Genomic DNA, 18,865 nt, shown 5'->3' with positions numbered 1-18,865 from the left:
ATCAAGGCTGGGACTGCATAAAATATAAGCTAATATACATGATATAATAGGCCTATATTCTTGTCCAACTACACCAACTTGGTAAATCAAATAATAACAATGAAATGAATGAATGAATGAATGAATGAATGAATGAAATAAAACAAATTTTTAAACATAAAATAATAAGCCTATAATGATGTACTATACGGGCTAAGTCTAGCCTACTAGCAAAATATTTAGGGCCTACGTTTTCTATCGTATCTACCAGATTGCGTCATCATTACAGGGTTTCTTACAGGTAACTAGGCCCTACTTCTTACAGATAGATTTCATATTTTCAAGTTCAGAATGAAACTTGAAAATCAAAATAAAAACAAACAAAAAATGCACTATTACGTTCATATAAAAAAACCTATAATTTATACCACTATATCAGCACTTTTTGGCTTGAAATTTATCGAGTAGGCCTACTGATTCTGGGACGGGGACGGTGGTGGTCTCAGGTCGGCCCGCAGTTTCAGCAATGCAATGGTGCAAGCTTTACCTACCTTGGAAAAGATCAATACGATAAAATGCGGTAGTGATCGCGATTGGCGACTCCAGCGCCTCAATCAGCAATCACCTCGCCCATCCAGTTTACCATGTGTGCGTGTCTTGCTTGCTAGCTGTATCGCCGAGCAGCGTTACGAGAACGCCGATCTATTATGGAAAACAATGATTTATTTGCTTTTTTTGCATTTTGGCGAATTTTTAATGAAAAAGGGTCTTTAAAATAGCTTTTCTTATGGTTCAAATTTTAAGATTTTTTAAAAATCTATTAATGACAAGATAAAATACGGTTTGACGATGACATTAGTGATGAAAACTCAATTTTGGCCATGTAACACTTCAGTGATCCTGTGTGCATCCTTAAATTGGATTGATAAACAAGTATGATTGACAGTGTGTTTTAAAGACCAAAGTCCCAGGGTAAAGTTCTGCTTAAAATCCAATGTACATAGTCAGATTTTTTACTCTGGCTTTCGTGAGCAATAAACTGGTAGATTCCAAAATCAGAATTGCTTAATATTGAAGTGAGCCATTATAATTATGCAAGATATATTGCATTCGATAACCTTTATTGTCACTAATCATCGAATTATATAAACTCTTATGACCATTTTACTATTGAACACAATTTTAACATGTTTTTAATAAACATCAGTATAATTGTGAGTTCAACGGAATGCGTTCATCATGATTTAATAATAATAACATATTTTTATCAAAATTCGACTATGGCATAGTCTATGTGAAGCTATGCCAATATTTATAATAATAATAGTACGATTGGTGAGCTAAACACACATTGTAAAGGGGACAATGTGATCAGTGAAAACTAACATTTAAACAAGACCCCCCTCTTTCGGTGAGAGCCTAGAGAGCCCCTAGTTTGAACTGCTGTCCAGACATCCACGTCACTTTCAAAGTCGAGTGCCCCCCCTGGAAAAGTGCATGTTCTTTTTTTACTGCTAAAAGTAATGTAATCACTCCATTACACATGCCATGCCAAGCAGTGAAGAGAATTTTATTGTAAATATGAAACAAACTATTACCACACTAAATATCTAAAAAATTCATACCTACCATCAAGAGAATATGGCCAATAGTAGGTCTTTTATGCCGATCTTTATCCCAGCATTGTTTCATCAAGTCAGCCAGAGCTTTGGGGCAGTCGGGAGGAATCGCTAGTCTCTCACCGTTATTGCATATTCTCCAGATGGTATTAGCAGCATCACAGCCTTCAAATGGAATTTCTGTTGTCCACAGCTCCCAGACCACCACTCCATACCCATGAATGTCATAAGAAGGGAAAGGACTTCATCTGTCAATAGCTCTGGGGCCATCCAGGGGAGAGATGCTCTTTCTGTTGCATTCTGGATTGTGATCGCACTCTTCTTAGCTAACCCAAAATCAGTGAGTTTGAGTATGTTTCCTTCAGCTATCAAGTAGTTCGGGACTTCACATCTTTGTGAATATACTCCATTTTCTTCAGGTACTGGATAGGTTTGGCTGCTTGCTTAGCCCAGTCATAAACAAGCTCTATTGGGAGTCGTTTCTTTTGGGATCTTTGTTGGTCGAGATAGGACCTGAGAGAACCTTCCTTGCATAGCTCTAGTACAACATACTGATCTAAGCTATCATCACTGATTCCGATGAGGTTGATGATATGAGGATGATCTAGTTTGGATAGGACTTCCGCCTCATGTGGATCCGCCTCATTAAGTCTTTTAGCTGCCACATCTTGACCCTTCCATTTGGCTTGGAATACTGCACTGAAACCTCCAGCGCCAATGTGCTGAATCAACTGCAGATCATCCTTTTAATTTTCAAGTACGCCATTTGTTAAACAGGTGTAGGCTGGAAGGGGAGGAAGAAAACCAGATAAGATGTTTTTAGAAATCTCCTTTGCACTAGATGGCCATAAGGTTACAGAAAATGTAATTGAACAGATTCATCAGGTTTGTAGATAAATAGATAAAAACAATTTCATGTAAACAAAACCAAATTTTACTCACTAGTTTGACGGTTTCACTTTTCATGGACGAAAAGCATCATCAGAATATTGATTGATGATCACTTCTTCCGGTTGGACGAATTCCGACCACAGAGGGTGTAGAACTGTCACTCAGTAGAGGATCATGTATGTGACTTAATATGGTGGGCCCCGTCATCCCTGTTCATGTCGTTGGGTCCTCTTCCCATTTTTGGACATGTTAATTGTACGCAAGCCAGATGGGTCAGTTAAGCTACGGGTGTATAGGAAGCTACATACTCACACTGACCAATACCTCAATTTCAAGTTACACCACCCCCTCCACCAAAAACTTGGGGTGGTCAGGACCCTTTTCGACAGAATGAACTCAATCATAACAGAGAAATAAGATAAAAAATTAGAGGAAGTTAAGATCAAAGAGGCCCTCAGTCGATGTGGTTACTCAAATTGGTCGTTCAAACAAGCGCAAGAAAAAATTAATAAGAAACAGGCAAAGAAACCTGAAAAGAAAAAGGACAATGACATCCAAACTAAAGGTCTTGTGGTTATCCCATATGTGGAAGGACTTGCGGAGAAGGCCAATAGAATTTTCAGAAAACACGATATCGCAACAGCTATGAATCCTAACACTAGTCTCAGAAAACATCTGGTCCACACAAAGGAAAAAATAGATCCTATTAACAGCACGGATTGTGTGTATGAAATACCATACACTAATTGTAATCAAACATATGTCGGTGAGACCTGAAGAAAATTTGCAACTCATCTCAATGAACATAAAAAAGAAACGACACGGGTGGAAAAGTCTAAGCAAAATTACACGCGACAAACACGTAAACAGTCAGAAACAGAGCAATTAAAATCAGCCATAGCAGACCACGCAGTACAAAAAAATCATGTCATAGACTGGAACAATTCAAAAATCCTTGGCAAGGAGTGTAACGCAAATATAAGACGCATCAAGGAGTCCATATGGATTCGGAGAAGAGGACCCAATGTCATGAACAGGGACGACGGGGCCCACCATCTAAGTCACATATATGATCCTCTACTGAGTGACAGTTCTACACCCTCTGTGGTCGGAATTCGTCCAACCGGAAGAAGTGATCATCAATCAATATTCTGATGATGCTTTTCGTCCATGAAAAGCGAAACCGTCAAAAATTGTTTTATCTAGAAAATGTAATTGGTTAGAATAGGAACAATGACAACTTTATCTATATAGCAAGGTTGTAGCTTTCAAAGTAAGAATCAATTTTAGATTAAAATTAAAAATGATTTTAATGAACAGTAAAATTACTGTTTACATACATACCTCTGTTGAATTGAAAACAATGTTTGTGGCTCACGGACATGGCATAGGTAGTTTTTGCTGGCCACCCTGACTGAGCGCTGGGTCTATTTGAACAATTAATGTAGAAAGATAACAACTGGCATATAAACTATTATATATGTGCCCTTTAGCTGCATCGCTGTTTTAGTTTTAACGGTAGGGATACCATTCAGTGTTTTTGGTGAATGTTGGCTTTTTCATTTGATTTCACTAAATTCATCTAAAATGATCTGTTTAGTGTATCTGTTCAAAATTGTGTATTCAATATATCAGAGTTATCCATTAGAAGTTAATGAAATAATGTGGGGTTATGCTTTGTCATAGCCAGTCACTGGGAATTGTCCCATGCATAGATATGAGTATATACCCCCTGAATTAGCGATATCTAAAATATCAAATCAAAGTCTGTGTATGTATACACTGTCTCTATAGACAGTCTGTGTGCCTAAATATACATTGTTATGGACAGTAAAATATAAGTGTTACTAGAGTCTGATGTAGGCCTACTATGTGGCAATTTGTTTTGTTTTTTGTAGATTTGTACGGCGCTTTCAACTCTGACTGGTTATTTTACGCCAGTACTCACTCCTTTGTCAAATTGCACCTGTATATCTCCATTCAGTCACAATACGTTAATGCTTCACTGCATCTTAGTTATTCCTATCTTCTTTATGCCACGTTGTATGTCTCTTGCTGTATGTGTATACTCGTACGATGAATCCAATGGGGAACAGGCGTGGATGCGAGGAAGTCAAGCTAGCGAAGGATCATGTAAAGTTTTGACCACATCCTAGCCCTTCCTTTAAAATAAGCCATTCAATATTATTATTATTATTTATATCAGGCTTTTGCTATGCGGTAAAATGAATTTAAGCTTACCTAGCCACCGGGTTTAACCAATGTGTATTGTAATGTAAGCATATACCTTTTGACCTTCTTGTTTTCTGCTCTTTACTCTAAAGACAATTTGGGAATAATTATATATAGGTTTATTTGTATGCTTAGATGTGGATTATATTTCCTAATGTTATCATCATCCATTGTCGCGAATTAAGTTTTTTTACTTATTGTATTGTTGTGCTGTTGTATCATGACGCGTGTTGGTGCTGTCACCATGGTAACACGCGACGCGTACGCGATACACATACAATATTAAAAAAAAATATTGTATTGCATCTGGGTATTTTGCAAATATTGTACAATATACAGTTTATTGTATCGCTCAAAAGCCTGATATAAATCTATACTATAATAATCATAAGCGTTATCTGTCTGTCTGTCTGTCTGTCCGGCTATGCGTTCCGCCGCATCGTTCCGATATTTCACACATAGATGGGTATCGGGCGTGCGCTGTTTACCGGGTAGTTTCCAAGGTCATCGGAGGTCAAGGTCAAAGGTCAAAATTTCAAACTTTGTCCGATCGGGCCCAAACTTGGTGGGTGGAATCCTTGATAGGAGGGGAATATAATGCGCGAAATAAAATCGAGGTCAACCGAGGTCAAAGGTCATTACGGAGGGGTCAAATTTCAAACTTTGTCCGATCGGGGTCAAACTTGGTGGGTCGAAACCTTTGTATGAGGGGAGCATGGAAAACATTATATGGAGGTCATCCGAGGTCAAAGGTCATGGATGTCAAACTTTGTCCTATCGGGCTCAAATTTGGTGGGTGGAATCCTCGATCGAGGGGAATATATATGCTAAACAAAATTGAGGTCAACCAGTGCTCTCACAGCATCAGGGCTCTCACAGCTGCAGGTGCACTAGTAATAATAATAATTACGGCTATTTGTTATGTATGTTATCTCGCGTTAATTTTATCACAGAACCTGATTATTATTGATATCATTTTAACTCATATGCCAATTAACAGTGACAATATGTAAATATACAGATAGGTAGGTAAACAAAGCTTTATAAAAACTTTGCCCAAGTTGCCAGAAAAATGTCAGGTTTAAAATAGAACATGTTGGGTTTTTTGGTGTTGTTTTTATTCTTTCTTGCAGTAATTGCTCCCTAGGGTAGCTCGATGAGCTGCTTTGCCAAGTACGTCAATGCCGGGAAGGTCAACTAGCATCTTCAGCAGATGGTGATACTATCTGGGACAGTGATTTTTGATCATGACGCTGCAATTGACCGAATGACGCCATTGTAATATTATTATGTTGCACTGCCACATTTTCCCTCAGTAGGTTGTCCCAAATTAGAATTTTGAATTATACATGTGAAGTACAATAGTAAGAAAGCCAAATCCAAGTCGAGTAGCTCTTATATGTGACCAGCTCCAACAAAACCCGGAACAAGTCGCCAGACATGTTTTTGAGTTATAGGCTTTTAACGATGACATTCCCATAAAAAAATGAAATTTTGGAATTCTTAATTTCATAGTATTTGACTGTGGGACTAAGTGAACTTTCAAATCCTTGAAAGTACTTATTATAAAGAGGTTTATTTAATCAACAAATAACAGTTGAACTATGATAAGCCCTCAATTCTGTGTAAGGCTGGAAATTAACTGGCCCATTACTCAGAATAGCAATTTGTCAAAAATATCAAGGTTTCTTTTTCAAAATTATCCATATCTTGAAAAGTATTGATGCTATTTACATAATTTTGGTGACATTTTAAAGCTTATTGTCTATTCAAATCATGAAATGCCAAAAATGCGACTCGTTCCTGGTTTTGTCGTAGCAGGTTACATTATATAGATCTCTCTGTTATCTGCTCAAAATCACTACTGATGATAGCACATAGTTGACTAATGCTATCTACTGAAGATAGCAAATAGTAACCTAGTGTTATCTACTGAAGATAGCAAATAGTAAACTAATGTTATCTACTGAAGATAGCAAATAGTAAACTAATGCTATCTACTGAGGAAAGCAAATAGTAAACTAATGCTATCTACTGAAGATAGCAAATAGTAAACTAATGCTGTCTACTGAAGATAGCAAATAGTAAACTAATGCTGTCTACTGAAGGATAACACAGATAACTATAAATGTGTTCTATGTGTGCTATCTGTTGAAGATGGCAGTTGACTTGTATTATCTACGCTATTGCACATGGCGATATAGGGAGTCCTGGTTCTAATTCTGTGACTTATGTTTAGCCAGTCTATTCTCAAAATAAAATCAAAGGAACCTGTACAAAGTAATAGGAGTGTCTTTGATGTATTGAGGTCATGTTGCAAAGGATTCTGGGATGGGTAAGACATCTTCTCCTAGATTTAATGATTTTGTGAAAATTGATGGGAACATCTACGATTACTATTACTGAGCAAAAACTTACACTCTGATGGGTATCAACCAAGCATAATGCTCTCCAAGTTGAAAAGATCTTGGGTCAGTGTAGGTTTTTCCTAATCAATGATATACATTGACGTCCATTCACTTCACTTTTGAAATAAATGAGTTTCCAAAATATGGAAATTGGGACATTTATACCATTCTGCATGGTTTTAGTAATATTTTTCATGTGACAAAAGAACTCAAATACTTGCTGATCACAGCTACCATGCGACTCTAATAAAGAAGACACAAGTGATGAAGTCACACAAAATACATGGTAAATAAACATAGCACCTAAATTTGTTTTTTATTTAATGCTCATGTTAATATTATAAGTACAGCAGTATGTATACATCTATAAATTAAATGGAAGAAACAGTTTTTGCCCCAGAAAAACCTTAAAGAGGAAGCCATGCCTGAACAGTTCTGGGGTGAACCAAATCTGCCTGGTTATCAAATTAATCAGTGACAAGGATATTTCTGAATTTGATAGGTGCTAATTAATGTAATAACATTAAACATCAATTAGCACCTATCAAATTTAGAGATAACCATGTCACAGATTCATTTGATAACCAGGCAGGCTTGGTTCACCCCAGAAGAAGTGTTCTAGCGGGGTTTCTTCTTTAATCTTGACATCAATACATCTTGCAATATTTGTACATTGCACTGTCTTCCCCAATTGACACCTGTTATAGGATTGGTCTATTCCATTTAAAATCCACCCCCCGTATGGAAGACATGACCATAACCTCTCACAGAGGGGGTGTAGATTTCAAAAGGAGTCACCCATTAAGGTAACACCATTTGAAATTCACACTGTGTGTGGAAGATTATGTTTATGTCTTCCATAGGGGGTGTATGGATTTCAACTGGAATAGCCCATTTCTAAATCCAACCACTATCTGTGCATAAGCTAGTCTGTTAAGAGGGGGTAAAGACAAGACCATAGAGGAAGGGGGGGGATAGAGGAAGGGCTGAAGGGGGGAGGGGGAATGTCACTCTAATAACAAGCACTCTGCAAAACCATGAAAACAGGCCAAATTGCAACTTAGCTACCATTACCATGATTACAGGGGTCCATTTCACTAAACTTTACAAAGGTTTGCAAGTCTCAAAATCTTTGTAACTTACGATGAGTTGCAAGTTCCATTTCACTCAACTTCCTTACGAACGGCACCCTTTGTAAGTAATAGGGATTTACTACAGAGACCCTTCATAAAGTTACGTCTATTATTAACTTGAGTTATGAAGGGTTAAAAGTTTAGTGAAATGGATGGCTGATGTAGATGTAAACCTTCTATACCATAATAAGTCATAGCCACCACATTTTGCCCTCTTTTTGCCACTCTTAAAAAGGTGGTAAGTGGTGATCTAGCCAAGATGGACCCCAATTGGTAAAAAGGCTGATACTGATAGAAAATTACAATTTTTCTATGTTTTTGTTAAATCCCATGTGTGGCACTTTTATATTTGAGTGCACAGCTAACATGGCTAAATCTTGCAATGCACCAGAAGTTGGGCGTCCAGCACAAAATAATTGCCATGTGTTTAAAGAAATAGGGGATCATGGGTCAGTGGGTAGGAACAAGATGGTATGGTATCATCTTGGGTTTGAAATGTACAGGCCCAAATTCACATTGTAAGAAAATTTTAATGTTAAACTGGTCCACGTTTTGTGACACGTTGTAAGACAACAGACTCACATATCGGCCATAGTAGCACCATGGACTGCTGTTGAACTCGGCATGGAGTCCATCTTGTTGAAAATCTTGAAAAATTTCACCAGGCTCTGCAGGTCTATAGGGTAGTGTATTGGCATGCAGAGTGACTTTCACATGCTTTTGGCTCGGGTGGGGGGAGCAGCGTTATTTTGAACACGGATAGGAAGTAAAGAGGAAATCAACAGATTGAGAGATGTATGAATAGATTGATAGATGAGTTGACCTCAATGTTTAAGGCAAGGGACTGGTATATCGATATGCTTGCGCGAACTGCATACAACCACTACACTGTTCACTGTGATGTGGTAATAGCTTTAAAAGCACAGGCCCTGAACAAAATTTGATGTACGCGCATACTGCCTGGCAAAAAACAATGGAAATTGTGATGATGTACATGCATACTGCCAGGCAATGACATCACAAGTCAACTCATCTATAAACAAATCCAATTTCACGCATTCCTACACCTCAATGGCAGCCATATTTGGGTCCCCATTGGCTACATCTCACCTAAAATGTGAAATGATGCGGCCTTGGAGGGTATTTTAAACTGCATTCTATCACCCTTGTTACACGTAGACAAAAGAATGATAACAGTTTACAACACAAAAGAATCTAACATCGAATTTTAAGCGGCTTTAATCCACCCAATTGGGCAGTCACAACACCAGTTTGGTGCTGCGGGGACCCAGTCATGGCCGACCAAATCCTGACCATGACTTGGCTTGTTGGATTTATCTATAGATATAATGTGGATGTATTAATAAGTAAGTTGGTAGGTGGGTAAGTACAATTTTTTACCTGTTTGTTGAAAGCTTTCCATCATGTACCAGTCAATCTTCAATTAAAAACTACATAGTTACTTCATTGATTTGACTTCAAAATTAGCTAAGTTGTAGTTACAGCTAATAAAAAAACAGTCCCCAAATAAAGAAATAACACAAAAATATTTAAAACAACATTTCTCAAAGTACCCTGTCATAACAGTTTTTGAGCAAAGAAAATAAGATCAAATAAGGTCAGAATCACTGGGCTATACCAGTTGAAATCCATAATACCCCCTGTGAAAGACATGACCTTAATCTCCCACACAGGGGGTGTCGACTTCAAACGGAGCCACCCATTCAGGTAACCCCTTTTAAAATTCACACTCCCCTGTGTGGAAGATAAAGGTCATGTCTTCCATAGGGGATGTGTGAATTTCAACTGAAATAGACCATTCTTTTTCAATAAATACAGCACATTTTATTCTTTAAGACACTAAAAAAAGAACTAACCACATTTCATCAAGATGAGACCCAAGCCACATAACAGATTTGTAATATTTATGAATACATGAGGCCTATATCTATTGTCAATACTGTTACAGAAGTTTTCAACATATTTAATGCATAATGTGACCAACCTCTCCTACCAAATTTCTTTGATATAAATATTTAAAAAAAATCTATTAGAAGATAACAATAATAATATGGCTTGGATTTTGATGAATCAAATTAAGGCAAATGGGATGGAAAGGGCCATAGTGTACTGTGTACCGTACTTCTTAATATTAATACATTGATCTTATCGGAAATAAGTCAAGGAAGCCTAAAAATAATTGCATTTCTTTTACACACATTTTGTAGTTCTTGAGTTAAAGCCACCACTTAAAAAACAGATGTGGAAATGAGAGCCTAACTTACCAATGAAGTCCTATTAAAGTAGGGCATATTGGGTGCATAGGGGAAAATCAGACCTTAATTGTAAGACTATCCATGTGCTCAAGGTAAAATTTACACCGACTTGTGTTACTGTTGACCATTTCCCTGGGAAATGGTGAATTCCAATATGTGGCTTAAAGGCCAATAACATATCAGCCGAAGTGGCAGTTGAGATTGGATTAAGCACTTCCTTTCTCTTCACCCAAAGGCTGACAGTAAAATTGTTAACTTGATTGTTGGGAGTGGCCTTCTTTTCCTTGTACTTGGTCTTCAAATCTGTTTCTCACTTCTCTTTTCCATACAGGCCAGCATGCTTATATAGGCTTTTTAGCCTGGCTAGAGCATTTTGCTTGAGCCTGGTCCCATCAGGACCCAAGCGTGTTTCCACACGGAGCGACCGTTTAAACAAACAAACAAAATATATCAAAATGCACATTTCAACATTTTCCCTCTTCAGAGAAAAATCATGCACATAGGGTGTAAATGACACCCCTTATAATCAAGGCTTAAGATCTCCTTCAACACATAACATTCCTCTTGTGCATCAGCTTTATTTGTCTCAACTTGTGAGTGCAAACACCACAAGGTCATGCTCCCGCCCCATCCGCCTTTAACATTGTCACATAAAAAGAACATGTATACTATAGTTTTCAGCACGGTTCTTCAGCGGTCTGCCAATTTGGCGCAGTTTATGGCATATACAAAGTGTGGTTCTGATTGTCTAATTGAATCACGTCATCATCGCATCGGCACCTTATTCACTGGTCAAGCTGTGTGACGTTTTTACGTGATAATGAGACACAGCAGATGGACATCACTGAAGTAATTTGCTGAATAGTATAACAAAATTCAGCTTGAAAATAAACAAAAATAACAACAAAATGCTCAAAATTTTAAATACAAGTACAACTTTATAGTATGTTTTTAATTACAAAATGTACATATTTGGGTAAAAAAACTCTAGCATCTATATGCTGTAGCAGAAGTATAGTAAATAGTTGTACACACTAATGTACTATTTTCTCATATATAATGGGCAATTCTATTTGAAATCCACATTCCCTCTGTGAAAGTATTAAGGAAAGTCTTCCACAGAGGGAGTATGGGATTCAATTAGAATAGACAATTGGGTAGCTTCCATTTGAAATACTCACTCCAGTTGTGGAAGATATCAGTCAAGCCAATATGCATGGGGAGTATAGGTTTCAAAATAACAAACTCTTGCCAATTCCATTTGAAAAACATACTCCCTCTGTGGCAGACATTTCTTAAATCTTCCACAGGAGTATGGCAGATTTAAAATGGAACAGCCCAATATGACTGGTATGTAGAATGCTAATATATATTTATGGTTCATAATTTACACATTTTACTATACAATTGTTTGATAATGCTCATGTTTTTAAGAAGCGAGTCAGACAAGCTTCTGTAATCATAGTAACAGAGACGTACACAAATGAAGCAAGTAACTGGCCATGAAGTAAAGCATATTGTTTTTGTATGTTTATTATTACTCCAGCACCCTTTCATCAATTGTTATATTGAATAAATAAAGGTGCAATTAATTGACTCAATAGCATTTGTGGGTGTCCGAGTTCTTCAACAATAAATCATAAAACTAATTGTAACTAAATTGTACATCCTGGAAAATTTAATATTATAACTTTCAATCAGAGAAGATATATTGCCCTACCCAGAATCCTTTGCAACATGATTCATCACCTCACCTCACCAAATGATTGCTCCCATTACTTTGTACAGGTTTCATTTTGAGAACAGACTGGCTAAACATGTGTCGATAGTCAGAAAATAACTATATTTTCATATTTTGCCAGATATGGATGCTATCTGTTCATCGAGATACATTTCGTCACTATCGATTCTTGTTGCACTAGATAGCATTTCAGAACAGAAAATTTAAATGGTAGAAATGCATTATGGGAAGTGCAAGGTATCTTTTATGACTTTCAATGCTAGTTTCAAGGTAAGTTTTGAAGAGAAATAGTCCATATAAATAATATCAAAATTGTTTCACAATTTTGTGTTGAACTCTTCATCAAAGTCAATGTTACCTTCTATAACATTGTGCTTTGAAGTAGTTGCTATTTCTATGGTGTTGCAATTTTTTGCAGATACAACATTTTTGCGTTCACATAGTTGACCCAAGTTCCAGATTAAGTTGGAACGACTTCAAAACTCAACCCCTGGGTGTCCACCGGTTCCGCCTGGGTCTGTCTGGTTGGAGCCAGTTTCTATTGTTCAATGAAACGCCGTTCAACCGCCATCATCCGGCTGTCGAGTTTTGAAGCCGCCCCTTGGCAAATGAACCTGTTTTTATGACAAAACTACATACACTATATGAGCATAATTCTACACAAGCTTCACAAAATATTAAAACACAGTATAACAAAATAATCAAACATATAAAACAACAAAAATTAAAACAGTACATACTATATATTTAAAACAATAGATCAAAATTTAGACATAAGCTACACATTTCAGATAAAAACAGCCATTATTTGGCTAAAAAGCAATATAAATATTTTCACAATCATTATTAGTTTCTTTTTAATACATCAATACAACATTTCACCACTTTCATTCCAATTTTAAGTGGTAATATAGAGGATAATAATATAAATCTCCTGTGTCACACTGCAGGGATGTGATTTTTCCTGATTTCTTGGACAAAATTTATGTAATTTTATTGATTTTGAGCCCATTAGGGGCATTTTAGCCCAATTTCATGCTGTTTTTCAGAATTTTCTACTACTTTCAGGATATTTCACAAGCTTTGAATCACACCCCCTATAGGTAACTCCATGGAACTTATCATGCAAATGATACTTGCATTTTTTAATCAAATCCGATGCAAAGTTATTGAGACAATAATTATCATGTACACTGAACCAAATTTTGAATCACACTTTTAGATTCCATCCTTCTTTATATCCCTCCATCCCCCACTGTTTAAAACATTAGCCAGCTATTTGAAAACTTTGTTTCTTAATATGATGTTAAATCACTAAAATTGGAAGATGTAACACTACCATAGTGTCTCAAGATTTTTGCATTGAATTGTACACTGCTTTCCTAATGCAATATCACTTTGACAGCAATGACCCATATTGAATAACCAAAAACACACTTTTTTGCATTACATGCATATTACAACATGTGTCTAGTGCAATGTCCAAACTAGAATGCCTGTCATCTGAACAAAATTGAGGCTGACCAATCACTACCTCAAGATTTAATGCTCTCCATGCGGGTGTCGACTGCAGACGACAAGTTTCAATTTTTGCTTAATTCAAAAAATAATTTCAAAATTGTACATTGCCATGACCAAATTTGGAATCAGCATGAAAAATGCAATAAAACGAGTACAAACAAGTCTAGCATTGGTTCAGTGGTTCTTGAGATAGCTCTTTATATTTGTGACACGATCTGGTCCACGGGGGCCAAAGGCGGCAAATTTGAAACTGAGATAAAGGTAAAATATGGAGTAAAAAAACAATAAAATACATAAGAAAATAGACATCAAAAAACTTCATAACTTCGGAACCAAGTATGCTAGGCCTTTGGTGTTTTCAGTAAACGATAGCCTATTGTATGTATAATGTAATAATTATATTAACTCAATTTTCAAAATGCCTCCTTTGGCCCCCATGGACCATATCGTGTCACATTTGGAAAAATATCTCAAAACTTTTGACTTTCTTTTTTCAAATTGTTGGGATCCGGATATTAAATTAACACAGTTGTCTATGGGGAACTGAAATATACAAAAATACTCATAAAATTTTAACAAAATGTTAGGATCAACTGGAATTTTCAGCATAGGTTTATTTTATGGTCCTCCAAAACTATTGTATGTGTTTGACTGGGACCATGCAGGATCAATTTGTTTTTCTTGCTCCTGGTTCACTGGGAATTCACAAGAACCAGAAGCAATTTCTGAAGAAACAGGCATAATTTTCAAATAGTATTAGTAAACCCTTTTCTGCATATACAATACAGCATACTACCACTACTGCATCAAGAGCAAAACTGGAACCAGGTGCAGTTTCTTTTAAAATTGCTCCTGGTCCATGTGAATTTTACAAGGACCAGGAGCAATTGATGGCTTCATGAGGACAAACTTGCTCCTGGCGCCTGCTTATTTCAAAGATTGGCATCAAATAACACTGTTGTACTATTGAGGCTGAGTAATACCAACTCAGTATTAAGTTTGAAAAACAGTACCGTCTATTCATACTCCAAGCCCTTTCGACCATGTTCACAAATTTCAAATATGTCATAAAAATCAATAATTTTATTACACAATATCTTTTCGAAGATCAAACATTGGTCAGTCAATTTGTTCTTCAATGAGTCTGTAACTCTTCCAACATCTTCAGGGTCAATGGTCAACTTGAATCTTAACATTGGACCATTGTAATTTGAAACATGAGACAATAATACAAACAAAACAGTTTAGTCATAAATAACAACACTTTTCATTCTTTTAAAGGCCAAGCAAGTACTGTTGGTATAATAAAATAGTTCACATGTAAAGCAGTCCTAAACCAATCCGAGTAGAAAGGTTTAAATCAACTCAGCAGTGCATTTATATCTCAGGAGAGAATAAGAATGGAAAACAAAATGGCTGCCGGATAGACAGCTAGACATGTTGGGCGGCCATCTTGGTTACCATAGTGACATCAACCATTCCCAGTACATGACTGGCAGCATTGTTCTTGATAGACAGGGAGCTGGCACATGTTGATTTTCTTTACTAGTGAACAGTAATCTGATTTGTCCTTGCAAGGTTCTGGAAGAAACAAACCGCAACAAAACAAATAAACAAACAATTAGTAATGCGGCAGGTCAAACAGTTTCATTTCAATTGGTTTCTCCTATATGGCACAACTCAAGTTCTGCCATGTAGGATTTGGAAGTGTCAAAATTAGCTATATCCCTGTTATTATTTTTAAGGCCTTCCATCGAATCACTTGATTCACTATTCTTGTAGCTCTGACAGTAGACCCCATTTTTAGTCCAAAAACTACCCAATATTCGGTTTTTTATGTTTAGATACCCAATGACCTCCCTTTTTAGAATCTACCCCCAACAAGACCTCTTTTTGCAGGGAAAGTTCTAGAAGACCATATTATCATCAAAGTTCTACAAAACATTCCAAAAAATACCAATTCTTGTTAGAAATTTTAGCAAATTGGGCTATTTCATTTAAAATCCACACTACCCCTGTGGAAGATTTCGATAAAGTCTTCTACAGAGGGAGTATGAGTTTTGAATACAATAGACAGGGGGTGTATGGATTTCAACTGGAATAACCCATTTTGGAGCAGACGACACTGAATGGGTAGCTCCATTTGAAATTCACACTACCTGTGTAAAAGATTATGGTCATGTCTTTCATAGGGGGTGTATGGATTTCAACTGGAATAGCCCATTTTGGAGCAGACGACACTGAATGGGTAGCTCCATTTGAAATTCACACTACCTGTGTAAAAGATTATGGTCATGTCTTTCATAGGGGGGTGTATGGATTTCCACTGGAATAGCCCATTTTGGAGCAGACGACACTGAATGGGTGGCTCCATTTGAAATTCACACTCCCTGTGTGGGAGATTAAGATCATGCCTTTCATGGGGGGTGTATGGATTTTAACTGGAATAGCAGCATAGATACTTACGGTCTTCACATTTAGGGAGATTACATCTTTGTACTATGCCTGGTTGTTCCTTTGGATTACACCATTTACTATCTGCTACCACTTGTGTTCCTTTGAATACACACTGAATCTTTCTGGATTTCACGGCTTGCATACCGCAGGTGGCTGTACACTGTACGAATAGAAATGATATCAAATATTTTTAATCAATGGGTGGAGCTAAGCTTGTAAGCACTAAATAGTTCATTGGTGTCGTCTATGAGGCGATAGACAACAGTGCAGCACTGTCATTGTAGCACACTTTTCGAGGCACATGTATATAGCGGATGCAATGTAAGCACAAACAAAATCAAAGATTAAAAATTTTTGAGGGAAATTTGTGGAAAATTTTGACCTCCTGAAATTCACTTTGCGCCACCCATGCCCCCGAAAAAATTCTGGTGCTGCCACCGTTTTCAGTGCAGACATGTGATATTTTGGAAAACATTATTTTTGTGTGTAAGGTCATCAGAAAGCAGAATGATCTAGTGGTTAAGGTCTTTGACTCTGGTGCAAGAGGTCTCCGGTTCAAATCCCTGGTGGAGGCAAATATATAACATTTATTTTGGTACAAAATATGATCTGCTCTCTTCATTTCTGCATTTGATTTGCAGAGTAGGTGCAGTGAATGACAACGACCTCACAGCCAGTTCCAATCAGAATAATGTCTGGCCGTCAGTACACTCTACCCCGGTATAATGGGAGAACAAACTGTGACATCCCAGTCTCAGTAGCAGTTAAAATCCATTTCTCATTTCTCTTTCCTACAGGCCAGCATGCTTATAGCCTGGTTCCATGTGTCTCCACACGTAGCAACCATTTAAACAAACAAACAAACAAACATTGAATTCACCAAAAAAATGTAATAAGTACTTACCATTGTCCAATCTGAGGCCTCCCAAACTGGTTTACATAATTCACTCTGACATCCTTGGATTGCATTTGGTTTGGTTTTCTCATCACATTTATGGCTTGGTATTTCCTTGGCCTCAGCGTTCTCACAGAATACATTACGAGTCTTAGTAGACTCAAATGGCCCCAGACATTCCCTAGGTCCTCCACACTGCCAAATAAGAGTAAGTGAATAAAAAATCTGATCAATAGATGGTCATGGTAATAATTATCTAGCTTTTTGGATTACTTTATACACTGGTTTTTTTTGTGAGTGTTTTATTTTTGCGAATTTCATGAGTGGACGTGTAGGCGCGTAAAGGTTGATGTCTTACAACTTACCCTTCTGTGCACTCCTTCTCTCAGGCGGCGAGTGGCACGATACAGCCGGCAACTTATGAAACCGCCTGGTCGTATGGCATTTTCCATATACTCAGTTAGTTTTGTGGGGTTCATTATCAAACCCCAACGGTTTTAGCTTGTATTTATATTATTTATTAACATAGACCTATTTGTTTGTGATATTTCAAGCGTTTTAAAATTTCAAAATAATCCCATTCAAATACACGGTTGACGATGAGAATTTACTGAATTTAGAGAATGCACGGCGACCACCACCTGCCTTCTCTCTGGCCTTCCTTTCAACTCTGTCCCTCTGTTATATTCTTTTTTTTTTCAAATTTAGGAGTGAATTATTGTTCTTTTCAATAATTATATACAATGCTGAAAAATTAGTACATCTCAAAGTTGCCACATACGTTTCTTTTATGATGCGCTTTGTCTCAGAGAAATTAGCCAATTTTTTTATTTACAAAAATACCAAACAAGATTGGTAAAAATATGTTTTAAAACCTTTTGCTGGTAGAATTATGTGATTAAATTAGTAAAAATATTTAATCATGTGTATAAGAAAGTAAGTTTTGAAAGTTCTGAGCAGATCAAGCTTATTTTGATCGAGTTGGAGTCAGGAGAGGGGGGGGGGGTGGAGCAATCCACATTGGATTTTTAAATTGTTACAAGCTTTGAGGCATACTATTTTTTTGGCTATTATATTATTATTATTGCAAGTTCCATGGGTCCATTTCACTAAACTTTTAACCCTTCATAACTCAAGTAACCGTTCGTGAAGTTACATCTAGTATTGGGTATTTGTAACTTTACGAAGGGTCCTTATAGTAAATCCCTATTACTTACGAAGGGTACCATTCGTAAGTCAGCTTAGTGAAACGGAACTTACGACTCGTCATAAGTTACGAACGATTTTGAGATGTACAAAGCTTCATGAAGTTTAGTAAAATGGACCCCTGGTACCCAATGATCCACACAAGCATGTGCATTAAATTTTGGCTTATTATATAATTATTATTATCACTTACATCCGACCAAGATCCAGCTATCCAATGATCCACACAAGCCTGTGCATTGCATTTTCTTATACTCTCTGGTTCTGGCGTTTCTCTTACAAGTCCATGCAGCACTCTCTCTTGTTCTGCCTGACCTTGTTGTCTTCTCACACAGCACGCCTCGGTTTTGTGTTCCTCCGCCGCATGTCACTGTACATGGACTCCACTGACCTATGCTCCATCTAAAGCCAAACAAATTTGTAGGATGGATCAGAGCCCCTGATTGGTTAAGTACTTAATATAATCGTCTGAGTAACCAATCAGAATAGAGCTTTTAGATATCTTTA

The 18,865-nt window shown here is 37.0% G+C and overlaps 2 protein-coding genes across 2 annotated transcripts in view; both read right to left on the bottom strand.

Moving 5' to 3' along the window:
• Nucleotides 1-1,966: 1,966 nt before the first annotated feature.
• LOC140170807 (protein-tyrosine kinase 6-like) lies at nt 1,967-10,574 on the bottom strand. Its single transcript, XM_072194027.1, has 2 exons — nt 10,548-10,574; nt 1,967-2,341 (listed from the first exon to the last, which is right to left on the bottom strand). The coding sequence occupies exons 1-2, from the start codon at nt 10,572-10,574 to the stop codon at nt 1,967-1,969; spliced, it is 402 nt and encodes a 133-aa protein (XP_072050128.1).
• LOC140170806 (ADAMTS-like protein 1) overlaps nt 7,421-18,865 on the bottom strand; it is a 311,693-nt gene continuing 300,248 nt past the window's right edge. The window contains 5 exon segments of the mRNA XM_072194025.1: nt 7,421-15,381; nt 16,267-16,417; nt 17,162-17,347; nt 18,552-18,626; nt 18,628-18,760. Of these exon segments, the coding sequence (XP_072050126.1) occupies nt 15,272-15,381; nt 16,267-16,417; nt 17,162-17,347; nt 18,552-18,626; nt 18,628-18,760 (655 nt within the window). The 3' untranslated portion in view covers nt 7,421-15,271.

This window comes from Amphiura filiformis, chromosome 15 (genome assembly GCF_039555335.1).
Source record: "Amphiura filiformis chromosome 15, Afil_fr2py, whole genome shotgun sequence".
Taxonomy (NCBI): Eukaryota; Metazoa; Echinodermata; class Ophiuroidea; order Amphilepidida; family Amphiuridae; genus Amphiura; species Amphiura filiformis.
The sequence above is the reverse complement of the archived record's forward strand: the minus strand, read 5'-3'. Positions and strand labels throughout refer to the sequence as shown.

Bases quoted from the DNA above. Each gene is read 5' to 3' on its own strand.
- LOC140170807 (XM_072194027.1), bottom strand. From the start codon at position 10,574: ATGCCCTACTTTAATAGGACTTCATTG. The intron at 2,342-10,547 runs GTAAGTTAGGCT...GAAAATTAAAAG, and splicing joins ACTTTAATAGGACTTCATTG to GATGATCTGCAGTTGATTCA.